Source organism: Penicillium riverlandense (genome assembly GCF_028828495.1).
Source record: "Penicillium riverlandense strain IBT 135883 chromosome Unknown utg000002l_segment0_segment0, whole genome shotgun sequence".
Classification (NCBI taxonomy): Eukaryota; Fungi; Ascomycota; class Eurotiomycetes; order Eurotiales; family Aspergillaceae; genus Penicillium; species Penicillium riverlandense.
The window spans coordinates 2,893,687-2,910,172 of NW_026643195.1; the positions used below are offsets into that span (position 1 = coordinate 2,893,687).

At 54.4% G+C, this 16,486-nt stretch overlaps 5 protein-coding genes across 5 annotated transcripts; 4 read left to right on the forward strand and 1 right to left on the reverse strand.

The window, feature by feature from the left end:
* Nucleotides 1–462: 462 nt before the first annotated feature.
* On the reverse strand, nt 463–4,200 carry N7474_003491 (U2 snRNP complex subunit HSH155; the record flags this gene model as incomplete). The annotated part of the gene is made up of 1 exon (XM_057194906.1): nt 463–4,200. One exon carries the CDS (start codon nt 4,198–4,200, stop codon nt 463–465), a length of 3,738 nt encoding a protein of 1,245 aa, XP_057056261.1.
* Nucleotides 4,201–5,818: 1,618 nt separating this feature from the next.
* Nucleotides 5,819–6,628, forward strand: N7474_003492 (DUF3455 domain-containing protein; the record flags this gene model as incomplete). Its single annotated transcript, XM_057194907.1, has 2 exons — nt 5,819–6,469; nt 6,521–6,628. 2 exons carry the CDS (start codon nt 5,819–5,821, stop codon nt 6,626–6,628), a joined length of 759 nt encoding a protein of 252 aa, XP_057056262.1.
* An 876-nt stretch (nt 6,629–7,504) lies between these two features.
* On the forward strand, nt 7,505–8,344 carry N7474_003493 (SAP domain-containing protein; the record flags this gene model as incomplete). The annotated part of the gene is made up of 1 exon (XM_057194908.1): nt 7,505–8,344. One exon carries the CDS (start codon nt 7,505–7,507, stop codon nt 8,342–8,344), a length of 840 nt encoding a protein of 279 aa, XP_057056263.1.
* A 1,599-nt stretch (nt 8,345–9,943) lies between these two features.
* Nucleotides 9,944–14,365, forward strand: N7474_003494 (uncharacterized protein; the record flags this gene model as incomplete). Its single annotated transcript, XM_057194909.1, has 1 exon — nt 9,944–14,365. One exon carries the CDS (start codon nt 9,944–9,946, stop codon nt 14,363–14,365), a length of 4,422 nt encoding a protein of 1,473 aa, XP_057056264.1.
* A 560-nt stretch (nt 14,366–14,925) lies between these two features.
* Nucleotides 14,926–16,416, forward strand: N7474_003495 (annexin; the record flags this gene model as incomplete). Its single annotated transcript, XM_057194910.1, has 2 exons — nt 14,926–14,947; nt 14,999–16,416. 2 exons carry the CDS (start codon nt 14,926–14,928, stop codon nt 16,414–16,416), a joined length of 1,440 nt encoding a protein of 479 aa, XP_057056265.1.
* Between the last annotated feature and the right edge of the window lie 70 nt (nt 16,417–16,486).

A 16,486-nucleotide genomic window follows, 5' to 3' on the forward strand; every position in this document is an offset into this window, starting at 1 on the left:
TCTGGGTCGTTCCTGGCGGGACCAGCTCGCTGGGATATGGATTATATATGTCGGCCTGGGGAAAAAAGGATATATAAGAGCGCGACAATGAATTGCATGTATTCCATCTAGTCGGATGTTTAATCTATTTTGCTTTGCGTGGCTGGTGAGGGCAATATATATATATCGATGCCAAGCCACGCGATCGTGTTCGATGAGCTTGTAGATTAATGCCAGCGCCTAAGATGTTTAAATTGTAGATCACTGAGAATGTTCTTGTTACAACGTAATGGCGACCAGCTCAGGAACCTCAACAACTACGAGTGAAGAAGACATTTGGAACCCATGGCATTCAAATTGATATACAGTCAACACGCCAAACGTCCCCGTCTGTAGGAAGTAACTCATTCATAAGAACACCGGCTTGGAACGAAGATAGTTATGCAAGACAAGAAAAGAAACGTTCAAATACAACATCGTCGCTCAGATGACGATCATCAACTCCGGCCGGTCCATGCCGTCGTCTTCCAAGCTGGGATAGTAAGGGACCATGGCATCAGCGCCTTGGACGTAGGCGTCATTGTACAGCCGCCAGTACGGAACGCGCACTTTCCGCGCCGGATGGAACAGCCCTGCCCAGACATAGTTCATGACCACGCCGGTGCCGACAGCCATGCGAATCGCGTCAATAGCTTCGATGACCCGGTCGATGACATGGGGGCTGGTCTCGAAGATATTGGGGAATACCAGGTTGAGGAGATGAAGCATGGCATCCTCGCAGCCAAGCCCGACGACGCCGAGCGCGATGTGCTTGACGACGCTAGCGGCCGTCTGTCTGTGCACCTGGTCGCGGTCAATGAGAGCGTCTTCGAGCAGAGGCGTGACTGCGTAGACGTAGTCCTTAGCCATCTCGCCAATGTACTCAAACAAGAACGACATGGCCTTCAGGACACCGTTCTGCACATTGAGCTCAGGAACGCGATACTCGTTCATCAGAGCCGGGAGCACCGTGAACGGCGCACAGGTTTCGGCCACAATGCCGATGGCGACAGCCGTGCAGACACGAGACTGACGCTCTTGCACGCGGAGGTTGTTGAGCAGCGTCGCCAGCACATCCTGAGGACCGATGGCCTTGGCGATGAAGCCAAAAGTGTTGTTGGCCGCACGACGAATGCCCTTCTTGTGGGCCTTCAGCATGTCGAGCAGCTCGAAGCAGATTCGCATCCATTCGCGAGCATTGACAGACTCCGGACCGCGATCAGCAATACGGCCGACAAGATCGATCGTGTTTTCCTGCACCTTTTCGTGACGGTTGCGCAGAATGGGCGTTAGGCGAGGCAGAAGGTCGCGAATGGGCGGCTGCATCTGATTTATACCGACCACGGTGACAATGGATCGAAGAGCACCCAGAATCGACCCCAGCACTTCAGGGTATTCCTCACCCAGGTACTCGTAGAGCACAACACCAAGTTTCCCCATCAGAGCATCTTCACCACACTGCTTCATGACCATCGCAACCCGCGAAATCAGGTCGGCTGCCTGCTGTCGGACTGTTGCGGACTTGTTGTTCAACCGCCAGAGAATGGTACTGACGATTTGAGGGAGATATGGCTTGCATCGCGTACCAAGAGCGTTCACCACAGTACCGAATCCGTTCAGGATGACAATATCCTCAATACTCTGTTCTTGGAATGCGTAGAGGACACCGTCGATGAGCCGCTCCTCCAGTCTTTCGGAAATGTCGGCAGCTCCAAGCGACGCGATGAGCTTCTCCACGGTTTCCACAGTCATCTTGCGGTACGGCTCGCTTTCGTCCTTCAGGTTGTTGACGACCCGCTCGAGAATCTCCCCAACCCCAACTTTCTGGCCCAAATCGACGGTCGTATCCACCACCTGTCGGTAGTTCCTTCGGTCGAGGGCCATACGCCTCACCCAGAAGCTCTTGAAGAAATCGGTCAACACATGCTCCTTCAGGTAGCCGGAAGTAACGCCTTCGGTGCTGGCACACTGAGACACCACCTTCAAGACCACCTTCTTCATTTCTTCATCTGGAGACGAAAACTCTCGAAGAAGAATCTCCATAATTTGGCTGGTGTAGTAGTTGGCGTATTCTTCGTCCATGAGAGGAATGATATAACCGACGGCCTTGAGGAAAGCAGCAAGACCCTTGCCACGCTGCTTGCGGGCGCCGGTCCAGAGAGGGTTCAAGATCTCATCGAAGCTTTCAATACCGTAAGGATTGGCCGCTTCAGCCAGAGCAGCCACAGCTAGGGCAGTGACCGTCCGGACCTTGGCTTGTTCATCACTGAGATTATCTGAAATGCAATCAACCAGACCCTTCAGGTGAGGCAAAATGGCGCAGCCCATCAAGATCGGAATCTGTTGGACGATCTTGACACCGGTGTGTCTGGCCTGCCAGGACTTCTTGCTGCGGCAGACGGCGCGGAGGAAAGGAAGAAGGGCGGGAATACCGAGCGCAGAAGCTACAACGGCAAAGGCACGCGCCGTGGTGTTTCGCACATACTCATCGACGTGATCGATATCCGGCCGCATGACACTGATCATCGTGGCAAGACCAGCGGCCTTAGCAAGATTGGAGATAATCTCCCGACCCTCAACTCGAGCATAGTAGTCTTGGTCAATAAGCAATGGCTCAATGACGACCAAGATCTTGTGAACGTAGGGGCGAACCAGGTCATCCAACTTGTAGAGAACGCGATCAATGACCTTGACCAGCAAATGGCGCTCCTGGTCCTCCAATGACTTCTCCATAAGTAAAGGCAGGATCTGATTAAACAGAGGACCAGCACCAAAGTTTCGTGCATTGTCCGTGAGTTGTCGTAGCGCGGTCTTCCGCATCGGTGGCGTGCCGTTCTTGACCTTGAGGAGCAACCGCATGATCTTCCGTTCTTTCATCTCTTCGACAGTCATGGAGCTCTCATCTCCAGCTTCCATCAATTTACCGAAGTAGGCCATGTCCTCCGGCTTGAAGAACTGCAAATCTCCGACACCAGGAATATCGGTGGGAAGATCCTTGCCCAGCGAGCGAGCACTTTCTGGTTCCTGCATCATGAATCCACCAACACCAGCGGCGCCAGCCACGGGTGCTGGCGTCGCCATCATTTTTCTGGCGGCCGTCCGAACGGGCTCATACCCTGCCGGAGGGTCGAGAATCTTGTAACCCTCGGAGGGCAACATCATGTCTAGCTCCTCATCGGACCATACGGCATTGCGACCGGACACATCAGTGCCAAAACCGGGTCCAGCAGCGGCCGCGCCTCCTTGAGATGGGTGCATGGGAGTGGCGAGGCCTTGGTTGCCCACAGGAGTCGCAGATGTGAGAGAAGGCGCTTGATCCCATCTCGAGCGACGTTTGGCACCTTCTTCGGGTGCCCCAGGGATGGGCGTTTGATCCCAACGCGACCTTTTGGCCTTTGTCTCCGCCGCCGGCTCGGCCACAGCCGCAGCTGCGTCCTCCGAAGCCACGTCCCATCTCTGCTTGCGTTTCCTTCCGATTGAGACCTCAACGGTCGAACCAGCCTCGGCGTTTTCCTTGTCGATTTCTGCCGCCTTCAACGTCGCTTGGTGCTCCGTAACATCATCTTCACCGCGCTCCCGCTTCTCAGCGATAAGCTTCTGAACGCGCTCCTCTTCCTTCTCGATTTCACGAAGAGCCATGACTTCGCGGTAGGTCTGGCCCTCTCCCTCCACATTTGCATGGGCGTTGGCAGCGAAAGGGTCGGCACGCGTCGGCGTCAGGGGGCCGCGATCGAAACGGCGCTTCTGGTAGTCGGTCTCACGATCTGCAATTCGTCCCGCCTTCTCACGACCGAGAAGAATGTCCTCCTCCTCAACACCATTGCCTTGGGCCATCTCGTCGATCTGGCCTCTAGTTGCGGTGTACTGGCCGACCAGACGATGTCCTGCATCCGCATCTTCCATGTCCTCATCATCGCCATTCACAGCGATGGAGGTATCATAGCCCGAGTACCTGTCTACCCCAGTCCGCTCGTACAGAGTTGTATCGAAGGAGTCCGTGAGGGAGGCCTTGGTCGAGCTGTCAGTGCGCTGAGCAGACGGATCAAATGTCTTTGAACCTTTTTTGGCAGCGGCAGCAGCATTACGCTCAGCTTGAAGCCGCCGGACGGTCTCGATATCGGCTGCGACAGACGTCAGTGATGGGTCAAGGAGAGCAGCTGGGCAAAACGCACCGTCAGACATGATGGTCAGCGTCGGGAGTCACGGGAAAAACGGCAAGCCTATGATACTGCAGCAGGAAGGGTAACAGCTGCTACATCCGGATCGGGCACCGCTGAAACGGCTGCAGGGATGATGGTTGAGGATGCAGTTGTTGCCGATGTCTTCGGGAGCGCAAAATGCAGACCTTGGAGGTCGCGCTAGACCGATGACTAATAAATTCACGTGACCATCCTGAAACGGAAAAGTGGCACGCAGACGTAGTGACTCTATTCCAAGGTGTTTACTATGATGCTTATGTTGATTACTCACTCACTCGCCTTGTGTTAAACCAAGCTTCTGATCCAAACTAGTTTGATTGTATTGGCGTTTTCCGGGTGGACGAACCATATTACTTGTTGAATCTATTAGTATGGGGGCACTGGACGGACTCTATATATCATGCTAGCTTTGATTTGTCAATTGAATATCAAAAAGGGCAATGATATGGAAGCACAGCTTTATAAAGCCCATGGGCCAATTCGCGAGAAATTTACAGCGTATGACTCGAGGTTTTGTTTGAGAGATATCAGCGAGAGATCGGATAACATCCATGTGCTGTAGGTGCGGCCAGCATGAAACCTGGAGGAATCCTGGATTACAGACTCGTTTATTTACGTAGTTACTCACGGAATATCCATTCTTCAGCTTCTATAATGCAATAATTAAACGACCAATGGGGGATTTATCTGCCCAATGGCAAGCCGATCCGCTTAAGCGCCGGCCCCGTTTCAGGGTTGCAGGCGCTTCGCCCAGAATAAAAATAAATCTCACATGATGACACAGATCTAATAAAGGGAAGATATTAATTTGAGTAGCATCGAGTAGCATCTAAAACAGATTCCAGGATGTTCCTCTAGAATTTTATGTGGTTGTCTTACTCTGTTGGGGAGTTGCCGCTGAATTATCATCTTTGCGGGGCTCGAAACTTGGGAAACAACTGCACAGCCGGTACAGCTCACCTACGGTTAAATTTTTAAGTGTCAGATATAATAGCATCTAGCAAAGTAAAACCCACATGATCAGCTTCCTGGCGGTTAGAGAGAAGTCATCACACCACCTTCCTATGGGGGATGACCGGAAATATATCTCACTGGGCAACCACAAGTCTGCCATCTACGGGTAGGGCGTTTTACCTAAATTGACTCTTGCTTAAGTCTCGGAGATTATTGGGTATTGAAAACAAAGACACCATTTTTAGCACTCACAAGTCCGTTTCAGGAAAGGCTTCCCAAGCCGATAGATACAGTGCAACATCGACAATGCGCCTAAAAAGAAGCCCGTCATCCACTAACTCTCAATAGGGCATAGACAACTCCCTTTAATCTAAGCTCCTAGTAATCTGATTTGTTGGCATTCTAGTAAGCCTAACAACCTATTTTTACGGGAAACTCACTCAAATGCTCGGCGGTTCCTTTGTTAGGTATATATCAACAAAGCCTGAATGACTACATCTTTGACGAAGCGCAGATTATTATTGCTTTCTCTGCTCGGCATTTTCCATCATTTTATACAAGTGTCAATTCAGAACACAAGAAGCCTCAACACTCAATCCTCTAATTTATGTTTTCCTCCTAAACATCTTGCACCAATCGATCTCATCATGAAGCTATTTGCACTACTGTTTCTCTCCCTGGCGGCAACAGCGTGTTCGTCAGGGACTGCAACAACTCTCCCAACGGCGCTCAGCTTAGCCAACATATTCTCCCAACTCACCAGCGAACTCGATCAAGTCAGTCTCGGAAGCTGCTCTCTCGCAAATGCCATTCTTCCCATGAATAGTACCAGTGTCCAGCTCCCCGTACCCGCTGCAGGCCTAGGTCTCAAGTACATTGCCATCGGCCGCGGAACGCAGAACTACACTTGCTCCTCTTCAAATAAATCTACAATTCCAGTAGCCACTGGTGCTGCTGCAACCTTGTTCGACGCATCCTGCTTTGCATCGCAGTCCATGACTCTCCTGCATGAGCTGCCTGCGATTTTCGAACAAGTTCCTCTTGGCTCTCTTGCGTTCATGGCAACGATTCTAGGCCAGGTCACGAATACTACCGATCTCATCATTGGCGAACATTTCTTCAACGCTGCAGGAGACCCGTTCTTCAATCTCAAGCTGACGGGCAGTGATACTTGGATGAACGGTTCTAAAAATGCATCCGTCACGGCACCCATCAGAGTGGCCACTCCAGCTGATGCTAATGGGAGCGATGACGTTGCGTGGCTGAGACTTGTCTCTACTGCCGGCAATGGTATCAAGGTATGGCGTCTATTTTCTGACCGAAAACCTCCGCAACTAATTAGTCTGTAGGAGGTGTATCGTGTCAAGACCTTTAATGGAAACCCACCAGCGACCTGTGCCGGACAGCAGGGGGCTGTATTGGTTGACTATGCTGCGGAGTACTGGTTTTATGGGTGAAAGGCTCCTCGAATCTTAATTGTTTATTTTTCTATTGTGGAACTCCTGCAAGGACCAGAATGAGCCGAGGGAAGGCCTAATTCTTATTTTATACAACAGTTTTCTATTTTCCACCAGAGGTATTAAGCCGTCACACAGCTTTGCTAGAGCAGCCATAGATGCTCGACTAACTACCTTGCTGTGCTACGTTTCCTTGGCGGCCACTCAGCATGGACCCAACAGTTGGAAGAATATCTTTTGGTGCTTTCCTACATTTTCCAGGCGGTGCCTTAATGCCTAAGGCATATATGTGGCGGATGCTGCATGCACTGCGCCGCACTAGACACATCTTCCCTGTCAATTCCGATTAACAATAGCTAATGACTGAAAGCTCCAGCTGGTTGGTGCTGTGACGTGGCATGCTTGACTGCATGCCCGGCTCCAACCGAATTTCGCGTGCAGCAAGGCAGAAAGAGCAGTTTACCTTCAAATCAGCTCGGAGTCGCCGAGTATACGAGTGATCGACGACTCGTGATGATTTGGTGGTTGCCTGGACATTATGCAATTGTCCAGAGTAAATGATAACCAGTGGCTTTACAACCAACCAGTTACTCCTGCCTAGGCCGTATAATAGTTACCTGTTGTCATAGAGATGGATGAATATAGTACATCACGTGACAAAACCCAATCGGGCAAGCGCGACGGACTCCCGGTCGCGTTCCTCCCTGTTCTTCTCTCTGTTGTCATCGACCATCCATTGCCTCTCTACGCTCCTCGTCCATCGAGCGCATAATGTGCGTTTGTTACGTCTGAATCTTGACCTCCATAATCTCTGTCATCTTCCGCCATTCGTGCCTCCAACTACCTGTTAGCCCATTACGTGTCGCATTTTACAAAATGGCCACCGACTACGCCAAGAAGACCAACGCGGAGCTGATTGAGATCCTCAAGTCGCGCTCCCTTGCCCACACGGGTAAGAAGGCCGACCTCGTTTCTCGCCTCCAGCAGGACGACGAAAGCAAGCCGGCCGCGAAGCCCGATGCCGCCGACGATGTCATCGACTGGGACGACGAGGTTCCCGCCGAGAGTGCCGCGAAGCCGTCGACCGAGGCCGGCGCGGCGGCCATTGCTGCGGGCGGCAAGGGCCCCGTCGCCAACCCCGTCGCCGTGCCGAACCAGAAGCTGGACACCGACCCGGCCGCGACCGATGACCTGAAGGTGGAAGCGACAGGCGCTGCCGCCGCCACCGATGTCGTGCCCACTCAGGCGGCTGAAGCGAAGCCCGTTGTGGATTTCACCAGGGGCCTTCCCTCGTCCGAGCTGGAGGAGGAGCTGCGGAAGCGCAAGGCGCGCGCCGAGAAGTTCGGCATCGTTGAGGACTCGGAGACTGCATTGAAGGAGGCACAGAAGCAGCTAGAGCGGTCCAAGCGGTTTAGCACTGGTGCTGGAGCCACCGCTGAAAGCAGCGTTAGCGTTGGGGTCAAAGGACTGGACGAGGCCCTTCCTGACGAGCGCTCTCGCAAGCGGTCGCGCAATGAGCAGGGAGGACGCGGAGGCAAGAGACGTGATATGGGTGGCCGGCAACAACGCAATCGCCCACGCGGAGGAGATGGTAACCGGAACCGCGAGGGTGGTGTGCAGAAGCCGCAGCCGCAGCCGCAGCAGAAGAAGGGTTGGAGCGAGCAGGATATTCAGGCGATGGAGGCGCGGAAGAAGCGGTTCACGCAGGCGGCCTGAATATGTCGAATACCAATGCCAGAATTTCTCTCGTCGTCATGCTCTTCAGTGGTTTACCGGGCGTTTGTACTATGTATGGAGTTCAAGAAATGGAATAAATCATCATCAGCTGAACAGTGCATTAGTCGCGGTTCCTGCCTGCAGTTCTCGATCGATTCGATCGCAACTCGTGATCGACAGTTGTAAATTATGATCCTTTGATCACAGCGATAGTGGTGGGCAGCACACCGTCCTTTTCTATCTCCCCCGGCCATCCTCGAATTCGTGCCTGTAGTTAGCTATCGGTGGAGCATCACAGCAGATCCACCGTCCGACCCAGACAGACGACTCCCACGGGTTGGCGCGGGAGAGAACGCTAAGACATTTAGTCACGTTGAGCAGACAGCGCTTTGCGAATGTCACTGGCTGGCCAATGTTACAAGCCCGACTGTATTACTACTGCCCTGGCCAGCGCCACGAAAGGCTCGGGTCGGGCCTCCGCTGACCCAGACTATGGATAACGGTTCAGGATTCTATTCTTCTTGCTTTATTCTCCGACATCGTTCGGCGTCTCCGGGGTTGATGATGCGCTGGCAGGCAAAGCGTCTTGCTTGCGGCTCTTGACGGCGATCCGCGCAGCTCTCAGCTCGCATGTCCCCAACATGATACCAAACACGGCCGGTCCATGCATTAGCGACTGAATCTTCTACGCCACCGGGGAATCGCAGCCTGTCAGCTACGATTCGACAGCCCGGTGGGGATCCAACAGTGCACGTCCGTCACTTCGTCACCCAGTATGATGGGGTATCATGTATTCGGTCTCCCGGCGGGGCAGTGGGAGTTTGTCCAGTTCACTCATTCGGCCCCGATACACGGTCTGGTCCCTTTCACAGGCCCGGGAGGCGGTTTCGCACCCGCGACTCATCACAACAGGAGTCATCGTCTGCGCCAATAATATCCCGTGGACAGCATCAGGCTCGGAGCCGCCGTCAATCGCACAAACCTCTGTGCGTTCCAGCATCTGCAAGCCTTTTTGCCGCCCCCACATCGAGGGGGTACGACTTCGTACAAAAAGTCCCACGCCTGGACAGGGGGTTGAGCTTTTTTTCCTTTTGAATTCTGGGCTCTTATTCTCCGAATCTTGCATTATTTTCCTGCAGTTCCATCAGAGCTCTGACGTGGCGGGTCCAAAACCGGGCACAAAGCCACACGGCGACTCCAGACTGTGGCGAAGCAGCTCCGATTGAGACCGCTGATCGGCACAGGATCCGTGACTTGTCTGTGGACGTTATTGATAGATTTGGGCGGCCTCGTGTGTGGTGGACCGTGGATCTTTTAATATCCAGTGCCCTTTTTTCCCCCAAAGAAGACCATATTCCCGCGCCATCTACTCCGGAGTTCTGACTTGCGTGCTGGATACCTCGTCGCTCCTAATTTGCATGCAATGACCTGATGACCGGAATGCCGTACGTTCACTGTTTCTATTCTTACTGAAAGACTAATAAGGCACTGACAGAAACACCGACGCAGGCTTGATGACCCCCACTTTCTGTCTTATGTACCCGTTGTTTAATTTCTTGTCTCTGGATTGGAGTCGGAGACTTCGCTCAAGGTCGCACCATGTCGTGGAATAAGTCTGGCGGCCGGCGCTTGCCGCAACCAAGGGATCTTCGATCTCAACAGCCTGATGTCTCGTTTCCGGCACCTTCTGGGATACCCACTCCCGGCATTACTTATACTGGCCGAGGTCCTCGATCTCAGATTGCACGCCCAGTGAACTATATGTCCCGGACACCTAGCAAGGGATCCTCTCTATCGGACACCGAGGATGGTGGCCAGATTACCGCACTCCCACCGACGTCAAAGCAGATCCCAAACCGTCCAAATCGCCAATCGTTGCTGCCGCGCCCCAACGCTGGTCGTTCGTTATCTTCAACCTCACCGGTGTCTTCTGTCAGCCTTCCAAACCATAATGAGCGCATTCCTACCTCGCTATCGACGCCGGAGGTCAACAACCCATTCGCATCTGTGATCCGTCCACAGCCCTCTACGCCCAAACGACCTCGCAACGTCCTTCGCAGGAAGGCTGCGACAATAGGCAAACATACCGAACAGAGCCAGTCTCAAAAGCTGAGCTTGGTGATCCCACAAGATTCCCGGCCGGAGGAAACCGCCCAGTCCAGCTATACTCCCTTCTCAGAGTCTCAAACGCCAACGCTGTATCGGCCTGCCTATCTCCCAGAGCAGAAGAATGAGGCCAAGATGGGTGAACAAGGACCGGCCGAGCTTGCTAGCCTTCGAACCACAGTTGATACGCAGAACCTCCCTCCTGCTCCTACTCCTTTCTTCCCCTCCGCCAGCACTCCCTCGACAAGATATTCCGAGTCTCCTGGGATGTGGAGCCGAACATCGACCCCGACTACCCTGTCATCGTATTCCCCAGGAATCGTGCAGTCGGCTAAGGCCGGGCGGCTCAGACAACCAAGCCCTTCTCAAACGAGAATGCCATTCTTATCTCCATCCACTTCTTATGCCAGCCCGCAAAGCGATCGGGCAAGCCCTGTCATACAAAAACCTACCACACCGGCGAACTCTTCCGGACCAAGCCTGAAGTCTGTGTCGACCAAGATCCGAGGCCCTCCATGCAGCCCTCCGCCCAGGAAATCTTCTGTGAATTTCAGCCCCCCGCAGAAATCGGATATCAATGTTGAGCAGGCTCGCAGGGAAGTGGAAGAAGCAGAGAAGTCGCTGTACCAGCCCCAAACTGCCACTCCTGCTGTACCACACTCCGCACCAGAGACACCATTGACCCCTCCAAGACCGAGCAGAGACGGCACCGATCGGTTGACCCTCCACAGAACACCGGTGATCCAAAGCAATCTGCCGTATGTCAGATCAACGGGCCATACCAGGCGCGAATCGGCTGAGAAGGTCATGACCGCCGAACAGCTCAAAACTCACCCAACTCCGAACCGCTCGGCCGCTGCCTCGACAGACTCCGTTCAATCAAGAAGTCTATCTCGCATCCCGACTAGGGAGACCGCGCCCCCAGTCCTCTCTCGGAAATCACATCGGACATTGACCAAGGAGCCACCGAAGGAGAAGGCTCCACCCAAGATGGCTGACACTCCTAAGCGGTTTGGTCTTTTCTCGAAGAGGTCCAAGGCCGAATTGAACGACATTGCATCCGAGCAATCTAGACCAGCCCGGAAGGGCCCTGCAGCCGGAACGGGTCATGAAGGATACGGAAAATACTCACAGCGTGGCAGAAAGTCAAGCGTCAACAGCAGCGGAACAAGAGCTAGGTCGACAAGCACGACGGCTCGATCAGTGGCCAGTAGCAAGGGCAGCGCGTCTAGTCACCCGGAGCTGGATATTGATGATTTCCTGATGGCCCGCCTGGAGCCTGTTATCATCAGTGGGGGAGGCATGGACGGGGCGGCACTCTCGCGAACGCAGAGTGAGCAGAGCATGAGCAGTGCTAGCGTTTCTTCCACTTCAAATATGCCTCGTCATACCCCAGTTACATCCTCTGCTCAGTCCACTGATTCGTTGCCAACATCGATTGGGACTTTCGAAGCGCCCAGTGAATCGGGCTTGGGTCTCATCTACTCGCAGGCGAAGAGTTTGGCACGACGTCCAAGTATTAGTGATAATCAAAAACCCGCCGCCGAGCAACCTACGGACTATGCCCGAGAAGAAGCCAAAGAAGGAAAGAAGAGCAAGACCTCGAGGTGGAACCTGTTCCAGAGAAACCGCGGCAATGAGCAGAAGAGCTTAGTATCGACTGTGCCGGCTTCCCATACCGCCCAGCTGCATGCTTCAATCTCGCCGGTGGCGAACACTCGGCCTGTTGCACACTACGCAATGGTCGATACGGATTCAGACGAGCTGGAAGATATCATGAAGAAAATCGAAGATTCTCCGCCCACCGAAGAGGAGTATCTCCAGCATGTGGCGGTTCCTGCGGGCCTGAACATCCAGAAGAAGCCATCCATTCTTCTCCGGTCTCCACCCAAGCTGCATGGCGAATTTCAGAGTGATTACCACGCGTCCCCGAAGACGGCGATGTTTAATCGCAACCTCGTGGGACCCAATCCCGATGAAAGCCCTGAAGACAACCGTCCCAGTCGACTGGCGTCTGTGGGCCGAATCCCGCAGGTGGTTTCTCGCCGTGACAGGTCTCACCGGCCTGCTGTGGACTCTTTTTCGCGGCCTTTCTCTGTTGTTGACCTGCCGAATCTCATGGCACCGGTGACGGAGGACTTGCATAATTTGCCGCCAGCCAACATCCCGCCTTCGAACGTATACTCGGATATCCGATCCAGTCAGCCTTCGGACTGGGGATACGGGTACACTCAGGCGTTCAGCGGCCCCGAACAAGCTAGCGCTCTGGACTTCCTTGCTGGGCCCTATTCGAACAATGAGTTTATTCATTTCTCTCCGAGCAGGAGCTCGCCGTCTTCCAGCAGCTCGGGAGCATTGGCGGCAGTGACAGCAGTGGCTCCGAAGCCTGGATCGGCACCGACTGAAGATGAGGTATGGAACGAGTACGACGACCTGATTGACTACACCCTGTCTCCCGAAAAGCCGAAACCGAACCCACCGGCCGAAGAGGAGAACAAGTTCGAATTGGCAACTAAGGCAAGCAAGACGCTTCAAGACGAGTTGAACAGCTCCGATCAACTTCAATCTTGCCTGCCAGCCGAGTCTGCTCGATCGAGCACCAGCTCTGTCCGACTCCGACGGTCTAAGATCATGTCGGCGCTGCGTGCGTCAACCATCGCTCCGTCGTCTCAGCCGTCTTACAGTGATCTTATCGCCGGATACGCCGAACACAGCGACGAGCATTTGAATGTTCCCGACATTTCTAGCCATATTGAGCATAGCCCATCATCTGAGCACCTTCACGAGCAGCAGTCAACTTTTCTTCATTCCCTTGCAGCTGCTCCTCCGCCTGCGCCAGCCCCATCTGAAGAAGGACGAAAGACCGTGCCCGGATGTTCAGAGCGAGATTGGGATGCCGCGACACGCACCAACATGCGCTCTGCCTCGTTGATGACCAGTCGCTGGTTGTCGTTTGGCCGAGTCCTCTTCAGCCCGGCACACAACCACGTCAAAACTGGTACTCATGGGCGAATCCTTGTGATTGACGGTTTGGGCAATGACGACTGGTCTTTTTACTGCTCCTTGACATACCCCGATGCAGAAGTCTACAGTCTGAGCGGTAGGCCGGTCTCCACCGCAATGCCTCATCCCGCGGCGTGGCAGCCACCGACCAACCACCACACTGTTTACCACATGGGGTTGGGGAACCCGCTGCCCTTCCCCAAGGACTACTTCACCGTCGCCGTGTTGCGATTTCCCGCTGCCTGCTCCGAGGCGATCCTGAGCAATATGGTCCAGGAATGCAAACGTGTGCTCCGTTCCGGTGGCTACCTCGAGATGAGCCTGCTAGATAGGGATATGGTGAATATGGGAGTGCGCTCCCGCCGAGCCGTTCGTCGACTGAAGGAGATGACCTGTCTCGCAAATCCGTCCGTCAGCCTCAAGCCGACCAGCGACAACGTCCAGCGTCTCGTCGGCTGCCAGGGCTTCGACAACCTGCAGCGCTGCATGGTCCGGATCCCCGTCGCAGGGATGGTCGTTCGGTCATCCGACTCGACCACGTCCTCGTCGAACAAATCCACCACCCCATCCACCGCGTTCTCGCTGCCCACCATTTCCGTGACCACCACTTCGGGCAGCCAGAGCAAATCCCCATCAGAAGACGTCAACATCTCCCTCGGGGATCTGCTATCCGATCCATCTCCCTCACCTGAAAACGACGAGTCCATCGCCAAGATCGTGGCACGCGTTGGCCGTTGGTGGTACACGAAATGCTACGAGGACCCCGTCCTCCCGGACACGGGTGACGGCGATCCCAGCATGTGGAATGACCACAAGGTCCTGCGCGAGTGCCAGAAGCGCGGTACAGGATTCCGCATGATGATTGCCTATGCGCAGAAACCGAGTGAAAAGCGGCGCACGGCGAGCGTCTAGCTTCTCTTCACGCTATTTACGATGATCTTTTCTTACATTCTTTCTTTTGATCCTTGATGATACCTATCCATGGACTTTCTAATGATTTTCCTCTTTTCAGCAAGCCATGCATGATCTGGTTACGAATACCCTTGCATTTGACTCTCGTTTCCTTTTCTTTGATTATTGTTTGGACGTCTTTCAGCGAGAAGCGGCTTTTATGATTACCAAGACTTGCATTGACCTTGAGGTCTACTTATCTCCTAGCGTGCATGCTATAGAGAGGATACGGTGGTTAATTAGCCCATCTGCCGAGCGGGACTTGAATGATGATTATTATTGTCTGGCTACGTGAATAATAATTTGCTGTATCAGCCACAACCGGAGATATTATGAAGTAAGGATCTTCGCGTAAACAGGGCTGTGGGCTTGGCAGGTTTCTAGAAACAGAACAATCATCACTAACGCCTCCACAAGGCTGTACACGATCTCCACTGCGCCACAGTATTACCCCTCGTATACTTATAAGCCCAGCTGCCGGCTGCCTTGCGACTGCTGTCATCCTTCTCGATCATTGAGCCATGTCGTACTATCCTCCTCCTCGTGAGTAAATCCGCATATTTTCCGCGATAAGTTGACTAACAAAGCATCTAGAGTCTCAATATCCGCCCCACGGCCAGCCTCCGGGCCCTCCGCCGCCTCAGGGCTACCAGCAACCGCCTGCTTACGGGCAGCAGCCGCCCTATGGACAACAACCTCCGTATGGACAACAACCTCCTTATGGACAGCAGCCATATGGCGCTCCTCCACCTCCTCAAGGCCATTATCCTCCTCAGCCCGGCTACCCACCACAGCAGGGCTACCCGCAACAGCCATACGGCCAACAGCCCTACCCCGGTGCGCCGTCGCCTCAGCCACCAGCGGGATACCAGCACACGCCCTCGCCGCAACCTCCCTACGGCCAACCTCATGGCTATGCCCCTCCGCCTGGCGGTCCTCCGGGCCAACCACCTCACGGCTATGCCCCTCCGCCCGGTGGTGCTCCGGGCCACCCACCTCCTGGCCCATATGGCGCCCCTCCGCCTGGAGGCGCGTACCCGCCGCAGCCCCAGGTGCCGTCCCTCGGCTATGACCCGCAAGCCAAGGCGCAAGGCGATTTCCGGCGCCAAGCAGATGAGCTGCGCAAGGCGATGAAGGGCTTCGGAACGGACGAGAAGGCTCTGATCTCGGTGCTTTCGCGCCTGGACCCGCTCCAGATGGCTGCCGTGCGCTCTACCTACACCCAGACGCACCATCGCGACCTGTACAAGGATATCAAATCCGAGACGGGCGGGCACTTCGAACAGGGGCTGCTGGCTATTGTCGATGGCCCGCTTGAGCATGATGTCGAGTGCGCGCGCGAGTCGGTCAAGGGCATGGGTACAAAGGAGTGGCTTATGAATGACGTGCTCCTAGGCCGGACTAATGCAGACCTCAACGCCATCAAGACAGCCTATGAGCGCAAATACCACCGTTCGCTAGCGCGGGATATCGAGGACGATCTCTCCTTCAAGACGGCCGAGCTCTTCGCAGCTGTTCTACACGCTACCCGCCACGACGAGTTTGCCCCGATTAACCCGCAAGCCATTGAATCCGAGGCCCGCGCCCTGCACGACGCTACCTCGGGTCGCGCGGTCAACAACGTCTCCGAGTTCTGCGCCGTCTTCGCACGTGTCTCAGACGCGGAGATGCGTGCTATCGACCAGGCATTCCAGGCTCGCTACCATACCTCGCTGGAGAGACATATTGAAAAGTCCTTCTCGGGCCATATGCAAGAGGCTCTTCTGCACATGCTCCGCACGGCTACGGATCCGGCTATGCGCGATGCGATCCTGCTTGATGAATGCGTTCGCGGCCCAGGAACGAGGGATGAGCGTCTTGTCGTTCGTGTTGTGCGTATCCACTGGAACCGCGCGCATCTGGACCAGGTGAAGCGCGCTTATAAGCATAAGTACAAAACGGACCTTGTCGCTCGCGTGCGTGGGGAGACCGACGGGGACTACCAGCGCCTGATGGTTGCTCTGCTTGAGTAAGTTGTGGCTTGAAGGATCATTTGTGTATAGTTTGTGATGTCTTTAATGTGTTTATTTGGGGTGGCGGTTA